The sequence below is a fragment of the Parus major genome, chromosome 4A (assembly GCF_001522545.3).
Source record: "Parus major isolate Abel chromosome 4A, Parus_major1.1, whole genome shotgun sequence".
NCBI classification, from domain to species: domain Eukaryota; kingdom Metazoa; phylum Chordata; class Aves; order Passeriformes; family Paridae; genus Parus; species Parus major.
Window position 1 is genome coordinate 6,752,772 of NC_031772.1, and position 23,864 is coordinate 6,776,635.

The following is a 23,864-nucleotide window of genomic DNA, read 5'->3' on the forward strand; positions in this document are numbered from 1 at the left end:
GCACTGGTACAGCTTCAGCGTGGTCTGTCTGCTGGTTCCCCCTCCCAGTTCCCAAAAGACACACGAGGGCTTGTCCTGGCAGCTGCCTCTGCAGAGGGGAAGGACTTACATTCTTGCACTTAGCACAGGTCTTGGCAAACTTGTGCTCATGGCAGGAGACACAGTAGAATTCATCACCCTTGGGGAAGAAGCTTCCAGATCCAATCACTTGCTTGCACTGGCTGCAGGTGAAGCAGTCCTTGTGCCAGACCATCTTCTTGTACTCAACATTTTGGTCTCCTACAACAGATAAAAATAACTTGTCCTGTCAGATTTCAGGCCTGTGGCAAGCCCTTGCCCCTGTTCAGTCTGATGTCTGTGGGCAAGACCTGTCCATAGATGTGCCCAGGATTCCACTGGAATGCACACAAGAGATGAGCTGTAATTTCTGTATTTGATTTTAGCCAGGGCCTGCAAGATTTTCTTAAAATAGTTATCAGATCAGCTGCCTGAGCCTTTTAGGACTTCAATTTACCGAGCAAAGCTTTTAGTAGAAATGGTTTAAGACTGACATAAGAGTTAATTATCCACATGAGGGTTAACTGCAAAGCAGTCTTTCAACACTTGAATAAAATGGACAGGTGAGAGCAACAGTCAAAATGTACTATCCTGAGGTGCTCCAGCCTTCCACTGTGATGCCCAAACCCCTAACTGCAGCCTCCACAGCCTGATAAACCACGCTGGTTATGTCCTAGAGCAGAGCATGGCCCTCAGACCCCTGTGACTGGCACAGTACCTGCAATAATGGGCTTGAAGCAGCCCTTGCACCTGGGTGCATCCGCAGCAGCAGTGCAGTTGCTGCACCAAACCTTGTTGTTCTCCCGCAGCATGAAGGGCTCGTTGACCAGGGACGTGTAGCACTTGAAGCAGCGGAAGCAGCTGTCGTGCCAGTAGCGGTTCTTGAAATGCAGCTCCTGCAATGAACAGAAAGGGAGGGAGTGAAAAGCTTTTCTCTCCCTCTGAGCAGCTCTAAAGCAAAGCTCCTGTCTCACCTGCCTGGGCAGTAAAGGATGGATTTGTCGTTTCTAAGTTTGTCTGATTCAGTGGGTAAAGCTACAGCTCCTCTTCAAGTACTTAAGGGAAGGACATTTAACCAAAGTCACTGACACAATCACATTTACTTTGGGCTTTCATGGGGGCAGAATACTCTTCAAACCAACAGCTTGGAGATTTGAAGTTCTGCAAGTGTGGGCTTCTCTGGTGCTTACATTCCCTCTAGTTCAGGTGTACATTATTATTACCATAAACATTTGTCAGGCCCTGAAGGTATATACTAATGACTTCAGTAACATCATATTTCTATACATAAGCAACAAGCCAATTTCCAGTTTTCATGGAGATCAAAACAGTTTCAATCACTAGGCTTGCAAATATTTTCAGGTCCTGTAATTTGTGTATCTTCATGTCCTGCCTGGTGTTACAGTGTCTGAACATCTGAGATATTATAAATTAACATAAAGAAAAAAAAACAAACAGCAGAACCATCTTGCCATCCAACTGCTCTCAATATATATATATAGATATATATAGAGAAAGAACTCTTGATTTCCATCATGAAGCAATAAGCATCTGACAAACTGACAAAAATTAGACCTCAGTGCTTTGCCCAGAAGATGAGTTTTGCAGGCCCTGTGCAGGCTGACTGCCTGCAGTTCTCTCTCCAGGGAATTCAGCATTTGTAGCAGTTTGTGTGGCTGAATCTAGCTCTGAAATGAGATCCTGTGCCAAAGCAGCCCACCATGAGCACCCCTGTGCACGCCCCTGCGCCCCTCTTTGCCCGATGAGCACACGGCTGGCAGCCAGAGGACTCCCAAAGAACTGCTCTTTCACACCAGCTCAGAGCCAGACCAGGGCAAGCAGGAGGGTGATCAGCATCTGCCTCTCCTCATCACCCACTGAGGTGCTCAGCACTGACCTTGGAGTCGGCCCCGATGGGTTTCTTGCACTCGGTGCAGGTGTTGGCGCAGATCTTCTCGAAGCACTTGACGCAGCAGTGCCGCCCCTCCTTCTGCACGTACTTCTTGCCCTGCAAGGGGTCACGGCAGTAGTGGCAGTCGAAGCGCTCTGACATCGTGCCCACGGTGTAGCTGCCAGGCCCTGCAAGAGCACAGCAGCTGAGGGGACAGCACTGAGGCCCTGAAAGCTGCTCCAGCTTCTCGGGGCTGTGTGGATCAGTAGGAGGAACGTGGCTCAGGAATGAGAATGTGGTGGTGTTATCACACTCCTCGAGGGCTCCTTAATAGAGAAAGCAGCTCCAATCGATGGGAGCAGGGTCTCAAACCAGACTTTTCCCCCTTGTTAAGTGGAAGGATGCTTGGCTGGTTTATCAAGCAAGGGTAATGACACCTAACCACTCCCTGGGAGTCCCTTAGCTCATTACTGCAGGCCTCAGTGAGGTCCTGGCTGAGGCACCACATCCCTTGTGTGCAGAAATCGCCAACAAACATGAGCAGAATGGAACTGTTTCCATGTTTCCAGTCTGGACCCACAGCCAGCTGCAGCCCTCCAAGGCCTTTTGGGCTGGATAGTTGTGCAGCTTCCAGCTGCCTCTTTTCACCAGGCTTTCACATATAAAATCATAAGGGGAAAAAAAAAAAAAAGGAAAAAAACTTCCTCCGTGAAGAGATATTTTTCAGTTCACACCATCAAGGCTCTGCCAAGGTCTGATGCTCCACCATGGCCAAGGAGCTGTCAGTGGGTGTGGGGAATCTTGACTGAAGCATTTTCCGCTTTGGCTCACCCTTTCTCCTCCTGCACTCCCATTAGTCTCAGGCTAATGGCTCCCTCCATTCCATGCACCTTTCCTCAGCAGAAGGCACCAACGCTCCTGTGAGGGGGTTACAAGGGCTCTGACAGAGAATCCTGGACAGGTTTGGGTTTGAAGGAACCTTAAAGATCATCTTGTTCCAAACCCCCTGCTATGGACAGGGGTACCAGTCATACCAGTCAGGTTGCTTAACGCTCCATCCAGCCTGGTCTGGAGAATTCCAGGGAGGGAACCTAAGAGTTACAGAAGCCATGGAGTCCCAGAGAGGCAGCTCCATCCCTGTCTCTGCCACTCATGCCCCCAGAGCTGCAGCACTGCAGAGCCCATTTCCCTGCACGGCAACACCCAGGGACACAGCCTTGAACTCTCTGCATCATCACCAACCGGATGGGAAACGTGGCTGTGCTCAGGGACTGCCAAGAGGAAATGTCCTCTCTTCCTGCCAGAGCAGCAGCATCAGCACAGAGCAAGGAAGGGAGAGGACAGAGTCAGGCCATACAAATTGCTGCTGCCTCCATCGTGGCCTCGCCTTGAACCACCCCAGCCAGCCCTGGGGGCTGTTCCTCACAAAGCTCAGTGGTACAACAGTGCTTATTCCTGCCGTGCTGCTCCAAGCCCAGCACAATGTGCCTTTATAAACCAAACCAGTAGGGGTTTTGGGGTGCAGAGAGGGTGTGTCACTCCTGCCTGTGCCCTCACAACAAAGCAGAGTCAGTGGGACCCTGTTGGGCTCACCCATGGCTGCAGGATGCTCTTGGTCTGCCCTGCTATGGGCTAAGGGCCTGCTCATAGGATTTTCATGGACACTTTTGACCCCAGTAATTCCAGATGTATCATCAGCTTCAGGGCTGAACCTCACCAGGCCACTGCAGCACACCAAGAGCAGCCCAACACTGCTGGGTACAAAGCCAGAGGAGCCTGTGCATGAACACTGCCATCAGAGAAGAGCACCTGCCTCATCTGGGCTCAGGAAGAGTGGGACTCACGCTGTTACCGTGCAGGCTTTAAAATCCAAGAGTCATCACACTGTCTCCTCTTTGTCACCCTCTCAGTAACACAGGGCCAGAACAAATTGGAGGATTTGTATTTCAGAAAGCAGGACAGAGAGTCCCAAAGAAATGTATCATATGGGGAGGCTGCAGCAGAGGTGGAGGCTCTGTTCACACCCTATTCCTTCCCCTAAAACTGACAGAGGCAGGCTGGAGGCCAAGCTGGTAGGAACTGTACTTTGTGGGGGGACCAAGATCTGGGAATATTCCCTTGGCAAGGCCAGGGGCTGCCATGTCCTGCTGACAACTGCACCAAGGGCTTTGAGGTACCTTTTCAAGCAAATGACACAGATAAACAGCTGGGAAACATGGAAACTGTGTGAGCCACCACTAGCTCTGCAGAGCTCTAGCAAGCAGGTGGGTTTTATTTGGAAGAAATGCAATTGCAGGCTCCAGGGCAAATGGTGTTGAAATGTCCCTGACCTCAGGTTTAGGATTGTTTTCAACATGAACACATAGTCTTGAAAGTATGGCTCAGGGAGCAACATAACCCCGTGTTCCCATGTAACACATCACCTGCTAATGTGAGACACATTTATCACAGCAGCTTTGGAGCTCCACAGGCAAATTAACACTGGGCCTGGCAGCCCCCAGACAGGGCTGTGCAAGCAGCTTCTGCCTTCCTCCTGCCACCTCACACACCAGAAAGCCCCTCTCATACACAGGCAGGGGCAGGAGTTTGCTTCCAGGTTTTCCAGAGGCTTTCTGCCCTCAGCACTATCATTCCTGAATTCCTGATCTGGAGCCAGGAAAGGCACCTCTGTCCCCTTGCCTGCAGTGAAGATGCAGTGGTCTCATTGTCCCTGCAAATGTGCTGGGCTCTGCTCACCTGTGCCATGGCTAGAGCCCACATCAGCCAGAGCATCTCCCACGACCCTCCCACAGAAGCAGGACCAGCTCACCCAGGGTATGGTGCAGAAGAGCCCTAAAAGCCATCAGTGTGTGGCAAAGTGGAGCCCCAGGCCAGTAGCAGCTATCCTGGGACCACCAGATTATTTTCCCCAAATGGAGCAAACATCTGTGGACACTTCAGAGCTCAGCTTCATTTAGTATCCTACAGCTGGTCCCCTCAGCAGTCCTGTCCCCTCTCATGGAAGGCAAACGAAGCAGATATTTCCTGTGCTCTGTATAAAAATAAATGTATTTCTAAAGCCTGCTTGACAGCAGGTCATGGGTTTGGTGTTATCTCCTCAATAACCAGCTGCACTAAGTATCCACACCATAACTTTCCCAAGCTTCTAGGTATATTAACCCTGGCCTGTCTTTCCTGTCTGAAAAGCAGGCAGGTTATGAAATGAAGGGTACACTGGGTATATGGAAAAATGGTTACTTCCTCGGGGTCTTTATTTAGTGCCCTCATCATCACTTCCCATATGAGCAGTGCAGCAGCTGCTGAGCACAGGGTAGGGATTCACACCAGGGGTGCAACAATGCTACAGCAACACAAAACCAGGGAAAGCACTCACCAAACTACCACTAAAACCCAGAGCACTGAACTTCTGCACTTCTTTTCACACTGCTCTGCTTAAAATGAGAGCAGTACATGCAGATGGTTTAGGTTGGAAGTCACTTGAGCATGAGTTTCTGTGGCTGTGCCTTTACACCAACTATGGCATCTCTGAGGTGGCAGCCTGGCCAACTGGCTCTTGTTTAGCCCCAGGAGAATCACATACCCTGAGGACATGCACTGATCCAAACCCCATGTCAGCTTGACACAGGCCACAGAACAGGATTTAGAAGGCAGAGGAAAAGTATGGACAGGCTGAAACTATTCCCCCTCCCAGGAACGTGCAGAGAGTTGTTCTTCTGGAGAGAAGCAGGTGAAAACAGCAAGCACAGGCAGCTGGGGAGAGGGGTAAATGCAGAATGTGTCCATCCTTAAATAGCCTAGAGGGCCCTCAATGAGAGATGAAGAAAAATACAGCTTTACTTCCAGAAACTAATCTCACTCTAAGCAAGGGATCCCTGTCCCACCAGCCCTGGCAGGGTGTTCTCTAAATGTAGCTCCCTGATGGATTTGGCTACAGCTGGAGGGCAGAAGGCCAGGCCAGTGGCCTTCTCAGATATCAGGGTATTTGGCACAAAGACCCACTGGAATACAACCCTAATATTTACCTGACCACAGAGGTGCCAGTCCACCACGTGTCCCCTGAAAGCATCTTCTACTTTACAAAAACAGCCCTTGAACAGCCACATCTTCCATCTTTCAGAGATCTCAAACACTTGGGCCCCAGGGGCTTCCACACACCTAAACTGGTACCAACACCAAGCAGCCACAGGGCTGAGGGTCAGGGTCACATCTGCACCCTGCACCATGGCCAGCTTTAGGGTGGAAAGGGTACAGACCTAAGAACTGTCACCCCACAAAAGCTGCTGCATCCACACAACCCTGCCTCCCCCTGGGCTCCTGCCATCACCCTGGGCTGGGTCACCCCAGTTCAGCCAAAAACCCAAAGCAGCATCACAGTGGTTTGCACAGTAAACGGAACCAAAGCATCCAGAGAAGGGAGCTGAAGCACAGCTGATAAGCAAAGCACTTAGCACAGGCTATGTGTTAATGTCTCTGGGGAATATGTTTAAATGTGATAAACCACCAAGGAGGAACTTGAAGTGTAGTCTCTAAACTCAACCAGAGAAACTGCACTTACACTTTACAGATTATTCTGCCACTTAAGAAAGGAGATGAGGTTGGAGTTGTTAACCCTGTGCACTACACACAGTTGCATATGGAAGAAAAAGAGCTATTGGTTTTCAACACTCCATTAGTTGTATTTTTTTCTCAGCAGACTGAGTACACAGCCCCACACTGCCAGGCACTGGCTACACCTGCCTGTTTCAGATCAGTCCTGGCAGTCCTGGTCTGTCACCTGAGTTACTATTCTCAGCATTCCTCTATGCAATGTCGCATGGTTTGCTATAAATACCTGGGAAACCCTTAAAAGAAGGGTCCTGTTAATCCCAAATGCAAAGTGATACTCAGGACTGCACTGGCACAATGCCCTGGGCAACAAACGTTTGCAAAGCCCAAGGAAAGAAAGAAAAGAAACCTGTAGTAGGCTGTTTTTGCTGGGAGGGCTGAAAATACCAGAGCTGTGCTCTCCTATTGCCAGGCTGGGGCACGTGCGAGGCTCATACTCTATAATTCAAAAATTAATCTGTTGATAAAATGAAAGCTTCTTTATTTAGAGCAAGAACAGCTCCAAGTTCCTCAGGCAGTTGCCAAAAACATTCCCTACGGTCCTATTGCCACCACGTCTGAGCACATCCCAGTCATTACTCAATATTCACAATTCCCCAGGGAAGTAAGGACATGCTATTTATTAAAAATCACTGGCCCAGCCCCACAAACACTTTCCCCAGGGATTGCTTTGGCACTCAGTGCAGAGCTCAGCGAAGACTAACAAGGCACCACTGCCTTGAGTAAGGCTGAGCACTTTAGGCAGAGTTTAAGCAACAAAGTCCAAGCCTTTCAAAACTTAACAAATCCTGTTCAGTAACCAGCTCTGTGGCTGCATTAAGTTTTGTCCTTTGAGACCCTCCTATTATGTCCCCAGCTAAGCACTGGTCTGCCCCACCTCAGCAGCTGGATGCCTTTCTCACACCCAGGTGCTCCCAAGTGCCAAAATGAGATTTCCTCCTGCTCTGGAGGATTCAGCCCCAGCCTGAGCAGGCACTGTGAGATCCCCACAGCTGCCCTGGGCTTCCCAGTGGTCTGCAGGATCAGACATCATGCTGTGACTGTTTGGCAGCAGCACTCCAGCCTCAGTGTCTGCTCAGAACATGCTGCAGCATTTTATATTACAGCACAGAATCAAGTCTGTGAGTTCCTGCCCCAGGGCACATCCCCTGAGGAAGATGAGAAAGAAAAAAAATAGATAGCTGGGAGTATAATGGAAGGAAACTACAGCATTGATCAGTCTTGTGGGCCAAAGTTAAACATTTTCTTACATCAAATGATACCAAAGAAGTCAGATTTTACTCACAATGGTGCCCTACATAATGTGTATGTGCATCCCACAAGCAAATCCTGAGCAGTTACGTGCTGGGCAAGCAGCCCCACCTGTGTGCCTTGTCCTGGGAAGTTGAGCAGGCAGCTGAGCAGTGAACTGTGCCTTTTCTCCTCAGTTTTGTGGAGTCTCTCTGTTCCCAATCTCACGAGCAGCCCTAGCCCCTGGTGTGCAGCAGCTCAGTTTGATGCCCACAGGAGCTGTGCCCCAAAGTGACACCCTCTGCCCAGCACATCTCCCCCAGGGCTGTCTCACCAAGAGATACAGTGGCACTGCCACTGTTCTGAGCTGTAGGGCTGTGAACATGCCCTGGATATGCACAAAAACAGCCTCTAAGAGAGAAATAGGCTTTCAAAAATCCCAGAGACCTTCTGATTGTCTTCAGCTGCAGGGCTAGAGGAAAGAGTCAGGATGGGAAGACACCCCAGAGCTGCATGCCATGGAGACATGTAACATGTGATCTCAAGATTACTGTCAGTGTTAATGGAAAAAAGAACATTTTCCTATCACTGGTAAGGGTCAGCCCATCTGAACTAAAAGACAGACAAGAGGGACTAACCACAAACTTCCCACCAGAGCAGAGCAAACCATCTGGGTTTACACGCTGGTCTCCCCTCTGCTCTGGGTTTCTCTGCTCACTGCAATAAAGGAGGGCTCCTCAATTGCAGCAAGGAGGAGCACTGTCCCCCATTTTCATCAAGACTTGCTTAAATAACAGCTGAGCCCCAGCCCTCCCACAGCAGCAGAGCAGATACAAAAACATTTACCATCCAATGCATTTTACAAAATAAAGGAGTCCACCACCACCACCACTCCGCTCCAGCCCCAGTCTCCCACACTGGCTACCAGCCCACTTGTCATCAGGAGTTACAGCTGCAGATTGCTGAGGTTTAAGTCTACATTCAAAGTTATTTCTCTGGCACAGGAGCCTTTTAACAAAACCTTCATCCTCATTTAGCAGGTGTACTCCCACAACACCTGGCAGCACATCCACTTTACCTGTGTGCCTGTGGAAAGCCATGGTCAGCAGCCCAGAGTCCCCAGGAGCCCCTCAGGTAATGGAGTTCACAGTCTTGAGGCTGATAAGGAGCTGCCACATTTGATAACATACATTTAAACGGAGGCTATTAATATGGACAGGACTCCTACCAGATGTCCACTCCCCTCCCCAGAGATCACAACCTTAATCCCCCTTGGAAATTCTTACCATTTTAGGTGATCTGAGGGAGAAGAATAGGATCCTGAGACCTCTAGGTCTCTGCAGGCAACAGTCAAATACCTGCCCAGCTACTCAGCACCCAAATTAGTCCCAAAGGCAGAATGAACTCACGAACTTGACCCCATGCTGGTACTATTTGGCCTTGGCTTTAGAGTAAGGTTGTGTCTAGTAACAGTCCTGAGCTAAATTACAGGCCTAACATTAATGCTGCTCTGCCATGGCTGAAAGGAAGAGGTGGATCACAGCCCTGTGGGGGCTGCAGCCCCAGAAACCAGCAAGAACCTGTCTTCTGGCCCAAAAGGATGTGGCTGTACCCCAGGAGACCCAGCTGGCAGCCCACACAAGTACCAGCACATACATTCATGGGTGGGTTGGATTTGCTCTCAACGTGGAGGTCACACTGAAGTTTCACTGCCAGTAAAACTACCATTCCTGGTCCTTCCCCAGCTTCTCCCTTAAGGAAGCTCACAGCATTAACTGCTCAAAGGGAGCAAATCCCTGAAGAGCAGCATTAGAAACATGGGTGTCATGATATGGGCTTCTCTAGCATCTAGCATGGCTTCACAGGCACTGGCTCATGCCTCTGTGCTCTTGACTCAGGTGTCCACAAAGCTCTCAGGAAGATCCCAGCTCCATGGCTCCAGCTGAGCTGTTTCCACCCAAGTCACAGCAGGAGGAGTGGGAGCTCTGGAGTGTCACTCCTGTGGGGAGCCCCAGGCTGCAGCAGCTCCACAGCCCCACGCTCGCTCTCGGTTATGCAACTGCTGCCGGCAACGCTCAGGGCCGGGGGCCAGGGACGCCCAGCTGCTAATCCTGCCTCCCCACTGACGCACTGCATGGCCGTGGGAAAGTCACTGAACTTCCCTGACAGCCACTGCGAAGAGCCAATGTTTATCATTCCTTCCAGGGAGCCCATCGTGGTGGTGTCTGGCCTCTGAAGAGCAACCCTGCTACAGCCAGGAACATCTCTGCTTCCTGCTTGCAGAGGTCCCAAGAGCTCCTCAGGCACTCACACGTGCACAGCCTCCAGCCTCAGCACTGGGCTTGGTGAGCTCCTGAGCCTTCACACCCATCTCTGCCCCCCAGGCAGCATGTGCACAAGCTCAGCATCTCACCAGCATCCTGACATCTCCAGGTTTCCAATGTGGCCTGGAAAAGGCCACTCTTGACAGCACACAACTCCAAAAGAGCACAGCATGGATCCACTGGTGCAGCAGATTGAGGCTGGGAAACGTGCTAAAATACTGATGCACTGAAACACTTTGGCAAGGAAAACTCAATGTTATTCTGCCCCAGCTCATCTATAAACTCCAGCAAATTGTTTGCATAATTCAGATGGCAACAGGAACCCTAACAACTGGTATTTTCCTGTTCTAATCTTGCCGTGCGCAGTGTAATATTTACAGACATGAGTTCATTTTTTGGCAATGCACGTAGAGCTTCCACCATTAACCATTCTCATTCCTTTCTAGTTCCCTACACAAAGCTCTGGCACCCTCCCACCCAGCTGTCATTTCCTCCTTTCCCCAGAATTTCCAGGTGTTTCCATCAGAAGCCTTTGCTCCCATCCTGGATGATGGAGCAGTGTCTCTGCTCGGTGCCAGCGGCTGCCACGCCCCGACTGAGGTGGCTGCAATCAGCAGCAGTTTGGCAGCTGCAGAGGGGTGTGGAGAGCAGGGATGGACGCTTGGATGTCACAACATGTGCACAAACACACGTCTGTTCACAGCACAACAGGCCTGGGGGGGAGAGGAGAGGGATAAAGCTTGGCCAAGTTACACAGGAAGACCCAGACCTGCAGATGCCTATGGAGCTCCACGGCACAGCTCACCCTGCAAAGCCCCTGCAGATCCCCAGAGCAGACTTTAATTAAAATGCCACTTTGTTTGAATCTCTGGCCTCCTGGTCCAGTAGCAGGAATGGAACAACCTTACTGCTGCTCTTGGTTTCTTGCCTGGTTTTAGCCAGATAACTTTGGACAATTCCCCGTTCCTTCCCAAGCCCCATGAAATGTGTCAGGGGGCAGACACCTCCAGGAAGGAAAAGGTGCCCCAGAATGGAGCTATGGCAGCCCTGCCTGAGCCCTTGTCTATACACCAGACATCCACAGCTCCCAGAGGGAAGAGTGCTACACCAGTGAGTGCACAGCAGGGCATAGCAAGCCTGGGATGTCATGTTTTTAACATTAAACCTGTCCTGTAGGTTTTCCAGGGAGCTGCCCTGGACACACTGATCCCACCCAGCGGGTACGACTGAGAGCAGCATGGCTGGGGCATAGTGTCATCCACTCGGATAAACAAATGATTCACGTTCTGATTTCCAGAGTATTTTCTTGCCCTAAGAATCCTGCCAGAAAAGGTCTGGGTCTCTCAGCTTGCTCACACATCCTGCTGTCATTCAACAAGCAGAAACTCCTAAAGAGAGCTGCTCTAACCCAGGCATTGATGAACTATTAGTCACCATCATCAAAGAAAGCAGCAGTAAATACCAGCGGCAGAGCACCTGTGCATCTCCTAAAGTAATGCTGTGCCTCCTGCTTCCATACATGCTGCTGGCAATGCACAGTGCACCTGCACAGAAGAGCACACTGCCATTCACCAGGCTCCCCATAAAATGAGAGTCCCACATTTCTCCCTACCCTTCCTGTCCTGAGGGCAGATCAATTTTTTTCATTTTTTTAAATTTTATTTTATATGTATCAGGTTGCATGCATATGTCTTCCCACAGCAGAGCACTCCTGCCCAACAGATCCCAGATATAAACTTCCTTGTCTCTTGCGAGGCAGAAATAAAACAATCTTTAAAGAAATGTTTCTTTGTTTGTTTTAGTATAAAGACAAAGTTTGCAGGAAGACCACCAATAAGAGAGCTGGGTTTGAGAGGAGAGAGTACACATACAGCTCTCTCCAAGGAAAACATCTTTGCAGTTGTAGCTGATCCGTCAGAGAGACAGAGACAGCAGTCCCCATGCCACAGAAATGCTGGTTTGGCATGAGGACTGACACTGGGGGCTGATCCAGATCTCCAAGCACTCAGTATCCAACATGCTTCCTGCTCCCAGCACTGGCAGCAGGCACTGCAGAGCAGAGTTAGTGGATCATGTGGAGAGGGCTGCCAGGGGATGGTGGCCCTGGTACCACCAGCCAGAGACCCTGCATGATACAATCACACCTGAACCAGAACGGGAATTTTCCACCTCATCCTATCAAAACTGGACAGCTTCTCTTTGAAGTATCCCAAAAATGCTCAAGAAGTCTCAAATCCAGCTTTGTGTACAAGGATGAGCCTCTGCACCCCTGCAGCATCCCACAGGCACTGACAGGGACCCGAGACAGAGACAGCTGGGATGTTCCCACATCCAAGGGACTGCAGTGGCAGGGGAAAGAACACCCCAGGTGAGCCCCTGGTGCTCTCAGGGAACCAGTTCAGAGGGGCAGTAGAGAAGGAATGAGGGAAGATGTGGCAAAGGCACAATCCTTGCATGCTGAGCTCCAGTTCACAGCTGGGTCACAGCGCTGAGCTCAGCTTTTCAGTGCCAAGGGAAGCTTTTTGGATCAGCTCTGAAGGTCAGGGTAAAGAAACTGGGAATAGATTTATAAGGAAGCAGATGCAGGGTAGGCAACATTCAGGAGCTCAGATATAGTATGAGTAGAAACAAAAGGTTTCTACTCTTTCTTTCAAAATGGAAAGAAGTCAGGATAAGAAGAGAAATAAAATGGGATAAGAGCATAGTAATAGGAAGGAACGATCAAGAGATAACAGAGCTGGAAATAAGGGCACCTGGAAAAAAGCAAAACCAGGAAGATATATAAACCAAGTCTTCCCCCATCTTCCTCCATTCACAGGCTGGACTGTCTCCAGGACATGGCAGCTCCAAATTTATTTCCCTGCTGCCATCTGCTCTGTGGCTCCCCTCCACACACGCTCCTGACTGGCACTTCTTCCCATCACCTGTTGCTGACATGGCAGACCTCTCACTGCTGCTGAGAGCCAAGCGACACCGAGGCCTGGGGGGAGTATCTGCTCATAAATCAGGAGCTGCTTTGTACTCCTAAAGCTTTGTTCAGCTCCTGTTCCCCATCCTGGCTATGGGATGTGGTGGGGTGGAGGCATCAAAGAGTCCCATGGTAGCTCCACGCTCCAGAGGAGACTGGGGAGAGAAGAGGCTGCAGCAGGTGCTGAGCAGAGCTGGTTTTGAATCAGCTTCAAAATAAAGTCAATTTCCTCCTATCCCTGCTCCTCTTTCTTGTATTTCAGACAAGATGCCAAGGCTGTATCTCCCAGCACCAAGGATGCTGAGTGTCTGCTGTAGTCCTAATAGTTAGATTTAGACCTTCAGTGCAAACTCAAAAAGGGATAGCCCCAAAATGCTGAGTATTTTTAAAAAATCTCTTAGAAAGACATATGTCTTAGTCTTTAAATGCACTTGCTTAAACCTGAGCCATGTTTCTCTTCCCAGCTCTGTCTCCCACGTCCTTCTGCTGTGAGTGTGCAGGCAGTGGACTGGGAGGCTCAGCAGGATGGGTGATCTTGCCCTTCATGATCTGCAGGATGAAGACCACAGGTGTGAAAATGCCTATGAAGGTCATACAACCCTAAAGGGAGACAAAGACTTCCTCTAGTCCTCTTGGGAGACAGGTCCACATTTACTGCCAAGTCTGGTCTAATTCAGAAGCCTCATAAGAGCACCAGGCCCATAATTGGGCTAGAAATCTTCAAATACTGCATTTACCTCTTCCTCCCCAGCAGCCCTACAGCTGGGTCATGCACAGACCCACCCAGCAGGGCTGTGATGACTCTCAATCACTTCTGCTGGGTGGGGTGTCCTGGGAGGAGCCATGGGGCCAACCAGCTGCACCACAACCCAGTTATTCCCCAGTTTATTACCCCAAAGCTTCACACTTATGGCAGTGGAGCACCTCAGGGCCATCTTGGCCAACTTCAAATCTTTCTTGGTTCAAGTTTAGTTGCACTCATGTGCGGGAGGAATGATCAGTAGCGCCAAACGTGAGGCAAATATTTGCCAGTCACAGCTTTCCCCTCATGGCTTAGCCCTGGCTTCAGAGCTGAGAAAAGTAACTCAAGTCCCTGTCAAATAAATACCACAGTGATCCAGCTGGGCAGCACGGCAGTCTTTCCCAGGACAGATGAGGTGTGAGGAACAGGCACAGCAATATAATCCTGCCATACCCACACAATAAATGCTCATGTCACGGCTTCACCAAGTAGTGAGTGAGCTATCACTGAAATAATATTTCACAGTGTCCATCAGGCTCTCTGCACTTCTAATAGCTCCCAATTCCTTCTCATGGGCACAGCAGCTGGCTGGACAATGCTCTGCCTCAGTGAGGTTAAACAGCTCACTGTGGAGCTCATGGAAGGAAGTTCAGCTACCAGTTTGGATCATTCCTTGGAAATCTACCCACTAGGAGTCAGAAATTAGCAGCTACCCAGACATCAGCTACAGCACTCTCCAGCATTTCCTGACACTCTTCTGTGCTCATTCAACAGGACCTGGAAGCAAAGAAAACTCACAAAGTAGGTGCTGCAAGCTCTGCCCAAGCTCTTCCTCCAAAGCCTGGGAATGTTTTCCATGTGATGTTTTCTAGCTAAATACCATGTTCCCAGGAAGCTGCTGGGCAGATGGTTCTGCAGACCTCTGTCCTCTGCCCACACAGGACAGTGGCCAAGCCAAATCCCCACACCAGCAGTGCACTGTGGCACCAAGGAGCCTTGGTATTTCCCTGTAAAGATCTTGATTTTCAAAGGAGGAGAAGAAAGGGCTGTTTGTGGATGGACTGTGATTCTGGCAAAACATTCCTCAGAAATTCAGCACGTGAGAGACACTGAGGATAGAAAACTTCAGCTCAGGTGGTCAGAAAAGGGCACAGCAAAAGCCCTCAGAAAAGGGCTGCCTGGCTGAGGGTGAAGGCAGGCCATCCCTTTGATGAGGACGTGCCCTTCCAAGCATTGGCACGCCAGTTGGGAAGACTCCCTGGCATCCAGCACACCATCAAAGCACTGCCTGAACTTGGCACAGGCCACAGGGCCATGCCCTCAGCACTGATTTAGAGCTGACAGAGCCAGCACTGGCACATGCTTTAGCAGGAGAAGCAGCCCAATACCCTGGACAGGACAGTCGCCTCGAGCAAGATTAACATTTGGCTGTCTGCACCCTCAGTTGTTAGCCAGAGCTGGTGGCTGAAAGGACCAAATCACCCTTGTTATGTGGCCATTTTAAAAATAACCTTTCCCAAAGCCCCACAGTGCATAACCCTGTGTCTGTCTCAGCTCCAGGAGCTGAAGAGGATCAGCTTGCAGGGCTGACGGGTATTTTTGGGCACTCTGACTAATTGTCAGGACATATGCTGAGCATTCTTTACAGGGAAAAACAAAGTTACAAAGTCTCCTCCAGCAAGGCCTGAGGGGTTGGATTAGACTCAAGAGTTATTTTCATAAATCTCTGCTTTAGGCAGGTTTGATTGAACTTCCAGCTTCAGATAAGTTCAGTTTAAAATGGAAGAAGAGGTCAAATTCCTTGCACCCCAACACTCACCACAAAGGCCGGGCCAGTCTGGGCCACATTGCAGCAACAAGGGCAGGAGAAGTGGAAACTCTTCACCTTGGAGTGACTTCAGATTCACAAGTGCTTCTTAGGCACCACATCGAGTATTTTGCCAGTTGTGTCCTTCTTCCTCCCTCCGTTCTCAGGAGCAAGAGCTCTCAGCTCAGAGGTTCCAGATGTCCTGCGGCCCAATGTGAAGTGCTCCTCAAAGGCCACAGATCAGCCAGATCTTGCAAGTTTATTCACCACTAAAAAGACTTTGTCATAAAAACAACCTGTTTTGAGTGGGTTTCTTTGTTGCAGCTCCTTGCTGCTTCTCTCACCAACCTGAGCCCCTCAGCAGCACTTCACTCACATGCCAGTTTAAGGCAGTACTCATCCAGTTCCCTTTCTCTACACTTACAGCAAATAAAGCACCTGTGTGCAACACCTCCACAACACCCTGGGACACACAGGCCAGAGAAGCCCCTGTATCCCCACCACTTTGCTCTCCCTTCAGCCCAGAGGATTTTTAGGATGTCTGAAGCCCCACTGCTGTCTCAGCCCCTCCTGTTGGCCCATGGACTTTCCCCTTTCTCTGGCACATATCAAATCTTGCTTTTCTCATTCAGCAGACACTGCACCAGAAGCACACATATCTCAAGATTACAAGAGCTCTCTGAAGTCTCCACCAGTGCTCTCTGTACATTTTCCCCTGAGCTGCAGAGAAATTTCCACTGAGGATAAGTGTTGTCAATTCAATTTCTAATAACGGCATTAAAATGTATGAGCCATTTCTCTGGAGTCAGGGATAATATTTTCAAAGTGCTTGTGTGATACAGGAATGTAAATCTCATTTTTCATATAGTGATAAGGATCCCAAGTCTCTCTGGAAATATGTCACATCAGAGCTGGGCCACACAGGAAAGCTTTTCCTGTGGGGTCAGTCAGAAAACAGATTCAAATATTAAAACAAAAGGAACAAATATCTTTAAATCTTTCATCAGGGTTAGGTTTCAATTTCAGCCAAAACCAGAGAGCCCCAGCCCAGAATGGTTTTCAGAGCCCTGCCCTGGTTTGTGGTATCCCAGCTGAGTGTCATTATCTGCAGGATAGAGGCTGTTTTGAAGAGGGAAGTAGGGGAATTCTCCTCCCCAGCATACTCCCACTCTAGTTTTTTGGTAACCTAGCAAAATTTGAGTTCCTTTAGTGTCTTGGAAATGTTAAGATCAGTAGACTAATACTTGGTAAGAGACAGCTTGGGCCAAAGGAGGGTGGGGAGGGAGGTTACTGAAACTGCTAAATTTAATTCCTTCATCCCCCTCCTCCACAAGGCCAGGGCATTCGGAGCCAAGGGAAGTCTCTCCAACGCTCCTCCAAGGGTCTCACAGCAGCTCTGCATGTTACAGCATTTCTATCAGTGCTGACTCTTGAAGCAATGGGCAAAGTCTGTGTGTAGATACATTAATTAAATATAAACTCTGGAATAAGAAAAGTGAGATGTTTAGAAGAGTGATTTTAAACATAGAAATAAACCAGCTGGAGTTGGTTAAAGTGCTTGTGTGTTTGATTAAGCCATCCCCTGCTCTGGGGCTGGATTCAGGCCCAAAAAATTATTTTGTTTTCAAGTAGCCGAGAGACAATAAATTCAGGGACAACGAACAGCCCACAGCCCTTCTCAATACAATCACTGGAAGCTCTGCAACTGCTGCCCACATCCAGCTATTAGAGGATGGGCTCCATGTGACAGAAAAGCAGTGCTAATTGCACACAAATGCCAGAGAAAACTGTCAAAAAGCTAAACCAGATGTGAAAGAGTGGTTTGCTTTCTTTTAAAACCAGCTTGTGCAAACGCACTTCATGAGAGCCCGCAAGCACCGCATCCCCCTGGGAATGCTGCAGGACAATGGGGAAAGGGTGAGGTTTACAAATCATGGAGGGCTTTTCCTGCAATAGCAAGGACTCTGCTGTCCCTTTGGTAAAGCTGTACCCCGTGAGACAAATTCTCAGCTGTGCTGGAAGGAGGCCTGTTGCCTGCTTTGTGCCAGTGCTCAGCAAGGTTAGGCTTGGTCCTGGACCTGCAAAGAACAGCAGTGGGTTTAGTCACCCAGAGACAGCCAAAAGGCAAACACACCTTGATACCAAGAAGGTGAAACACCAGGGGAGGACTCAGGGAAGACCTGCAGGGATGCCTGTCCTGCTCCCAAATGTTATCCAGTGCTGCACCCCACAGAAAAGAGGCGACACAAAGGAGCTTCAGACACCACATGCAAACAATTCACATCAGACAAGCAGCATCTTATCTCCAAAGAGATGCTGAAAACAGAAGACAAAATGCTCCACGTGGCATTTTTAGATTTTAAAGTTTCTTAGCATCCTGCCCAGCTCAGTTATGGGCAGTTTGGGGTCAGAATGGCTGGGGCACAGGGCTGTGCTGTGCAGCTGGGTCACACAGACTCCACCCCAGGCACACCAGAGCGCTGCCCACCCTGCAGCTATAGAAGGTGAACTAGTGTCTGTCTCACCCAGATCTCGCTCAGCTCTAAGTCCTCACATGAAAATCACCTTCTTTCAAAAGCCAGACTGCTCCAAGGACCAGTCTTTCCTGACGCCTCTCCCTGAAGCTGATGGCTGAATGCACTGGTGGCACTGAGAGCTGCCTGTGATGCTGAGGGGCTTGGTCATGTCACCAAAGCATTCCCCACAGGGCTCCAGAAAGGATCTGGAAAAACATCCACCCACAGCCCTGGAAGGGACTTGCAAGAACACATAATTTACAGATCTCTCATGATTGTAAAATTATAATAAAAGGCTTCCAAAATACAAAATACCCATGGTGAAACCAATCTCTTTTTATAGATACAACCTCCATCCCTTGTTTCAGAAAGCTATGAAGTTAATCCAAAAAAGGATCATGTTTTTTCATCATGTGAGTAGGTTCACGGGTCACTTTTCAGGGGCTCAGCTTTTGTTTGCATCTGTGCTGTTGATAATTGTTCCCTGTTTTCACTCACTGGAAATTACATCTTAAAAGATTTGCTGAAATCCATCAGTGGGCTTCTGGTAAGGGGCTCATCCATTGCTTCATCAAGACAGCTGCCAGGTGATGTTCTCATGTATTTCTACACAACTTCCTGTATTTGATAATTCAGCAATGGGGAGGAAAACCCAAGCAGAGACCACTGCCACAACTTTGTCAGCCTCCCCCCCTGCAGCACCATGGTGCAGAGGGACAGGCTGTGCTTCTTCCTACAGACAGAGCTTTTCAATTAAAAGTTGTACTTCTTCAGAAAATGCTGGTCCATTGAATGAAGTGCTTCTGGAAACATCTCTGTCCTAGCAGAGAAAGGTACAGGATGATACAGGAACCCTTCCTGCCACAAGACTGAGTGCAGCACAACCTCCTTATCCTGCCTTTCTCAGGCACAGCTGGCACTCTACGAGAACCCCCCTCCAGCCCCAACCTCCATCATCCCTGAAATGGCATCTCTGCCCCCACAGAGCCCTGTCAAGAGGCTCCAAAAGTCCAGTCCTGACCCTGCTTAAACTGAGGACATCTCAGTACAAAATAATGCCCAAGTCCAAATTTTCCATCTCCTGCCCCAGGTCTGTTGCAGAAGAGGGTGAGGTTTTTTCAAGCTCTTGCTCCAGCCCCTGGGGCAGCAGCAGGGAGAGGCTTGGCCTGTCAGTACTCCTGTCTAACCAGCTGCTTAGAACCAGCCCTTACCTACAAGCCAAGCATCTCAGTATCCCCACAATCCTTTCAGAGGGAGAAGTTCCCAGGATAGGGAAGATGGCAGAGAAGGCCACCTTTGCAGTGTCTGAACCCCCCCTCCAAAGCTCTCCAGCCCACACTCCCACGAGGAATATCATTGCCACACTTCCAGGAATTGTAAAAGCCCTGTCTCAGCAGCCAGCTTCAGGCACCATTCCCTGCCCAATCTCGTTTACAAGTCAAAAGTTGTTTGGCAAAACAGCTCCCAGAGCATCCAGCTGTCGGTGGAGCGGACAGCATTCCTGGCACTGGCTCCTTTTCCATCCGGCTGCTCTGGCTCAGGCACGGATGCTGCTCCAAGGATGAGCTCATCGCTATTTCAGGTTGAATTTGCACTTGGCAATCTCCCTGGTAACCAAAACAAGTTACTCCTTGGTCTATAAGAGATTTATTGGTTGTTTGGTTCAGTGTCTAGCAGAGCACACAGAGATTTCCCTGCACTGAAGCACAGGCTGGGGCAGAGCTGGGAGGGCAGGAGGTGTTTGCAGGGCGCTCCGGGCGGTGTGAGCCCTGCAGGGCAGAGGGAAAGCTGCCTTCAGGCTCACCCCAGCGACATGGAATCGAGGAAAGGAGGTGTGAGGCATGGCTTTCACTCACACACACCACAGGTGAGCCTTTATGGCAGCCCCCTGCCACCCCAAACAAGTTTTACAGCCTCTCCAGCACAGCAGAGTAACTGCAGGGATGCTGTTTGCAATCCTCTCCAGCCAAAACTCAGCAAATCTACCCCCAAACAGGAATGGTGTGTCCCTCACCTACTGCAAGAAACCCATCCCTACAGGGACAGATCCAGAGTTGAAGTTTCCACCTTTGGCTATAAATCATTATGGTGATAATGGCACAAGAGAGAAGGGAATATTATGGAAAGGTGTGGATGATGTGTTCTAGCATCCACCAAAGTAACACCAGAAAGAATTAAAATTGGAATCCCCACTGGGTGTCCTTGTGCTGCTGTAAGGTGACATGGGCTGCTCTCCAATCCTGATCCCACACTGTCATCCTGGCCATTTCCAGAGGCAGCACTGAGATACTTGTTTTACATCAAGTGACATTCACCTGGCAGGCTGTCCCCTGGGGAAGCATGACTGGCTTTCAAGTGGCAGAGCAAGGGTAGACAGGAAACTCAATTTGCATGTGTTGAGTGAAATACACACCTCTGTGTATTTTTAAAGTGAGACCAGAGAGAGAGGGGAAAATCCTTGCACCCTGGGCTGTTCATTAGTGCCTCTCTCCAGTACTGTCTGAAGCAAGATCACATCAGGACAATGCTTAGAGATCACCAGGGAATTTCTAAGTGGAAGCAAAGCCACTCAATCTCCAGATCACAATCTCAGATTGCTCAGTCCAGATGAGGACCACACACCTGTGTTGGGGAGGTGCTGTCTGTGTTTGCATTCCCTCAAACCACTGACTGCCCTGTGGTTAATGTTGTACCAAAGAGCAGGACACGCTGCCAGGCCCCTGGAATGCTCTTGGGATCCTGACACTGCCTCTCTGGGCTCTTCAACTGAGCAGCCATCAGTCAGAAACTCATCAAACTCATCCACTGGATGAGGTAAATCAAGGTAGAGAAATCTCTGCAGCACACAGCAAGAGCCTTGTGAGTTCACACAGCTGTCCCAAGGCAGCGGTTTGCTGGGATGCTGCAGCCCTGGGGATGACACACCTACCAGGAATTTTAAAGAGCTCTTTGCTATCTCAGTGCAATGAGATGAGGGGAAAACCAACAGGAACAGAATGAAGTGAAAAGACTCAAGAGTCCAAAAACGGGACTATTAGACAGAAGCTGGAAAGGGAGGCAGGCAGTGCCTCAGAAGTGACTAATTCCAAACCTTTGCTCCAGTGTTTATTATAGAAAAGAACAGATAAGAAAGGCTAATGGTAACAACTGCCAGGGGCAGCCAGTCCCAAGGTAAACAAACAGCAAATGCCTTGTGAGCAGCCAGCCAAGCCCAGATGGTTCCCACCTCTTGGGCCATCTCTTTAAAAGAAAGAACATTATTTTCTCCCACCCCAGCATCCTCCAGCAGTAGGGGGGCTATATTTAGGGTAGTGTCATAGTTAAAGGGGATCTTTGGTCAGAGAACCCTGGAAGCACATGAAAACTGAATATTCCCATACCAAGATCTCTGAGGAAGATCTGGGAGCCAAATCCCTGCAGGAAAGTCAGCTATCAACCACTGTGGGCTGGACCAGTCACGGCTTTAGTGTGATGAGCTGTTTCTATTTTTCTTAGCACAAGAAGAAAGGCATGTCCAGCACTATGGTTCATATGAGAGAGTTTTGGAGGATTGAGTGGATTTTTTGCTCTGTCCAAGCAAAACAGCAAGAGCAATTCTTGCTCTGTCAGAAGCTCTGAACTCCTCTGCAGCTGAGAGCTGGTGTAACACAAGAACCCACACACTCTGGGGCAGCTGCTGCAGTGCTAAAGGGCCCTGAAGCAAAATAGGTGGATTATAAATCCCTGTATCAACTGTGCCTCCCTGCAGGAGTCCCTTGGCATATGGAGCACACGCAATTTCTTGTGAACACAGGTCTTAAACCCATCATTTCAGCAGACAGACATCACTGGAGCCAGCCAGTATTTGATTTGAAGCTCCTTCATATGTCAAAGCATCATAAAGAATGAAGGTTTCTTATGTCTTGAAGACAACTGGGCAGATTTTCTAGGAGAGTTTTCTGTTCCATTCGGTCATTTTAGCTATTTTTCCTGTTATTTACCTCCCCATCCACATCACAATAGAAACAGGAGAACAGATTCATTTCCCTGTAGCTCTGCAGTTCACCAAGTTTCAAGCTCTGAAACATTTTGATCCAAACTATTAAATCTCAAGCTCTACCTGTTAGACAGCCTCTTGTGAGGCAGATTTTAGTCTCCTCTTTTCCACTCTGCTCATTTCCCCTTTCCAGGGATGGAAAGGGATTAGAAACAAGGAAGCCCTGCAGTGATTCTTCCCAGCAGGAATAGTTTTTCCCTGTTCTTCATTAGACATCTGGGTGACAAGTAGCATTCTGTATTTGACCCCAACAGATCACAAATGCAGCCACGTCCCATGACTTTCAATCCCTCACAGTTCTGACCTTTGGCTGCCAGCTCACACCACAGACAGCTCTGCAGGGGGATGCATCCCAAATCACTGGGGCCACCTCAAGGAACAGAAATAAGATGAGGCACATCTGTGGAACAAGTGGGTCTTCTGAAAACATCAGATCTAAGTCAAGAGGGTTTGAATTTTGTATTTACAAAAATGATGCAACTCTGTAACAGCATCCAAACCAAAATTGTAACTCTGCCTGAAAGTTTCCAGTCAGGCACACAGCAAAATATCTGCCCTTCCACCCTGGATTGCAGCTCCAGGAACTGCCAGGAACCCTGCCCTAGCTCTCCAACTTCTTCCTGTGAACTCTAGTTCAGCCTTTTTTGAAAGAGTGCTTCCAACCCTGTCTATACCATTCCAGCATGGCTATAATGCAATCCTCACCCTGCTTTGATTTTCTCCAAAGACTTAAATGTAATTTTATGAATATAATTATGAATTTTATGAATAAATGTTTTGCCATAGGACACAAACCCCATTTCCCATCTATTCTGATGGAGATGAAAAAGCTGGAGAGCATCCCTCCATCCCTTTGTCCCACAGAAAATGCCATGCTCTCTTGCTCTGAGAGGAGGAATTTGCTCTGGCAGCATTATTAGCACTTCACACACCTCAATCACTCTGGAAGTATCAAGGGCCAGCTCTTGCCTCAATGTGTGCTGCAGGGAGGGTGAGCACTGCCCCATCAAGGGCTTTTCTGTAGCTTTCCACCAGCAGCTGGGAGCACAGCAAAGCCTTTGCAGGAAACACTGAGCAGAAAAATGAGCCATTTCTGGTAGGAGAGTTTTGCTTTACAGTCCTGGGAAGGTTTTGCAGAGATAAATGCTCATCACACACCAGCCTCAGCCTATTGGCTCCAATTCATTCCTCCAGAAGCCAGCTGGGGTGATATTCCCAGACCCAGCTCTGGGCTGCTCAGCTACAGAAAGTCCCAGTTAAAGCACACTGGGGAGAGGAACAAGATGGGCTATGTCCTGTCTCTGAACCCCAGGGAAGCTCCAGTCCCTTGGTCCTACACCCAGCCAAGTGGCTGCAAACAGGGCTTTTAGTGGACAAAAGAACTGAAGCCAGAATATATGGCACAGTCCTTCCAAAACCACACTGCAGAAATGGAAGCATGCATTTATCTAAATAGCATTTAATTCTTTAGAGTCCCAGTGTCTCAAGAGCCATCTGCTTGAAACTCCTCTCCAATCAGAGTATCTAAGTGAAATATGAGGTCTCTTTCTTCCTCCCACACTCACTCTGCCAAAATCAGACACAAAATGACTGATCTCAGACATTTCTGCTTTGTTACTTTCCCTGTCTGCATTTCTATAACAGAGAAATTAAATAAAAAGAGATCCCAAGGAATAAAGCTGTAGTAT

At 49.1% G+C, this 23,864-nt stretch overlaps 1 protein-coding gene across 4 annotated transcripts in view; it reads right to left on the reverse strand.

The window, feature by feature from the left end:
* The window catches only part of FHL1 (four and a half LIM domains 1), a 29,485-nt gene that overhangs the window by 2,382 nt on the left and 3,239 nt on the right, over window positions 1-23,864 (reverse strand). For 2 of the 4 annotated variants that reach the window (XM_015626475.3, XM_015626476.3), the window contains exons 2-4: window positions 1,955-2,136; window positions 776-953; window positions 110-279 (exon numbers count right to left, since the gene is read on the reverse strand). In XM_015626475.3, the coding sequence (XP_015481961.1) occupies window positions 110-279; window positions 776-953; window positions 1,955-2,110 (504 nt within the window). In that variant the 5' untranslated portion in view covers window positions 2,111-2,136. Of the gene's footprint in view, window positions 1-109; window positions 280-775; window positions 954-1,954; window positions 2,137-8,861; window positions 8,953-9,069; window positions 9,140-23,864 lie in introns of those variants that run through there. The other 2 variants (XM_015626477.3, XM_015626478.3) reach the window with 2 other exon arrangements.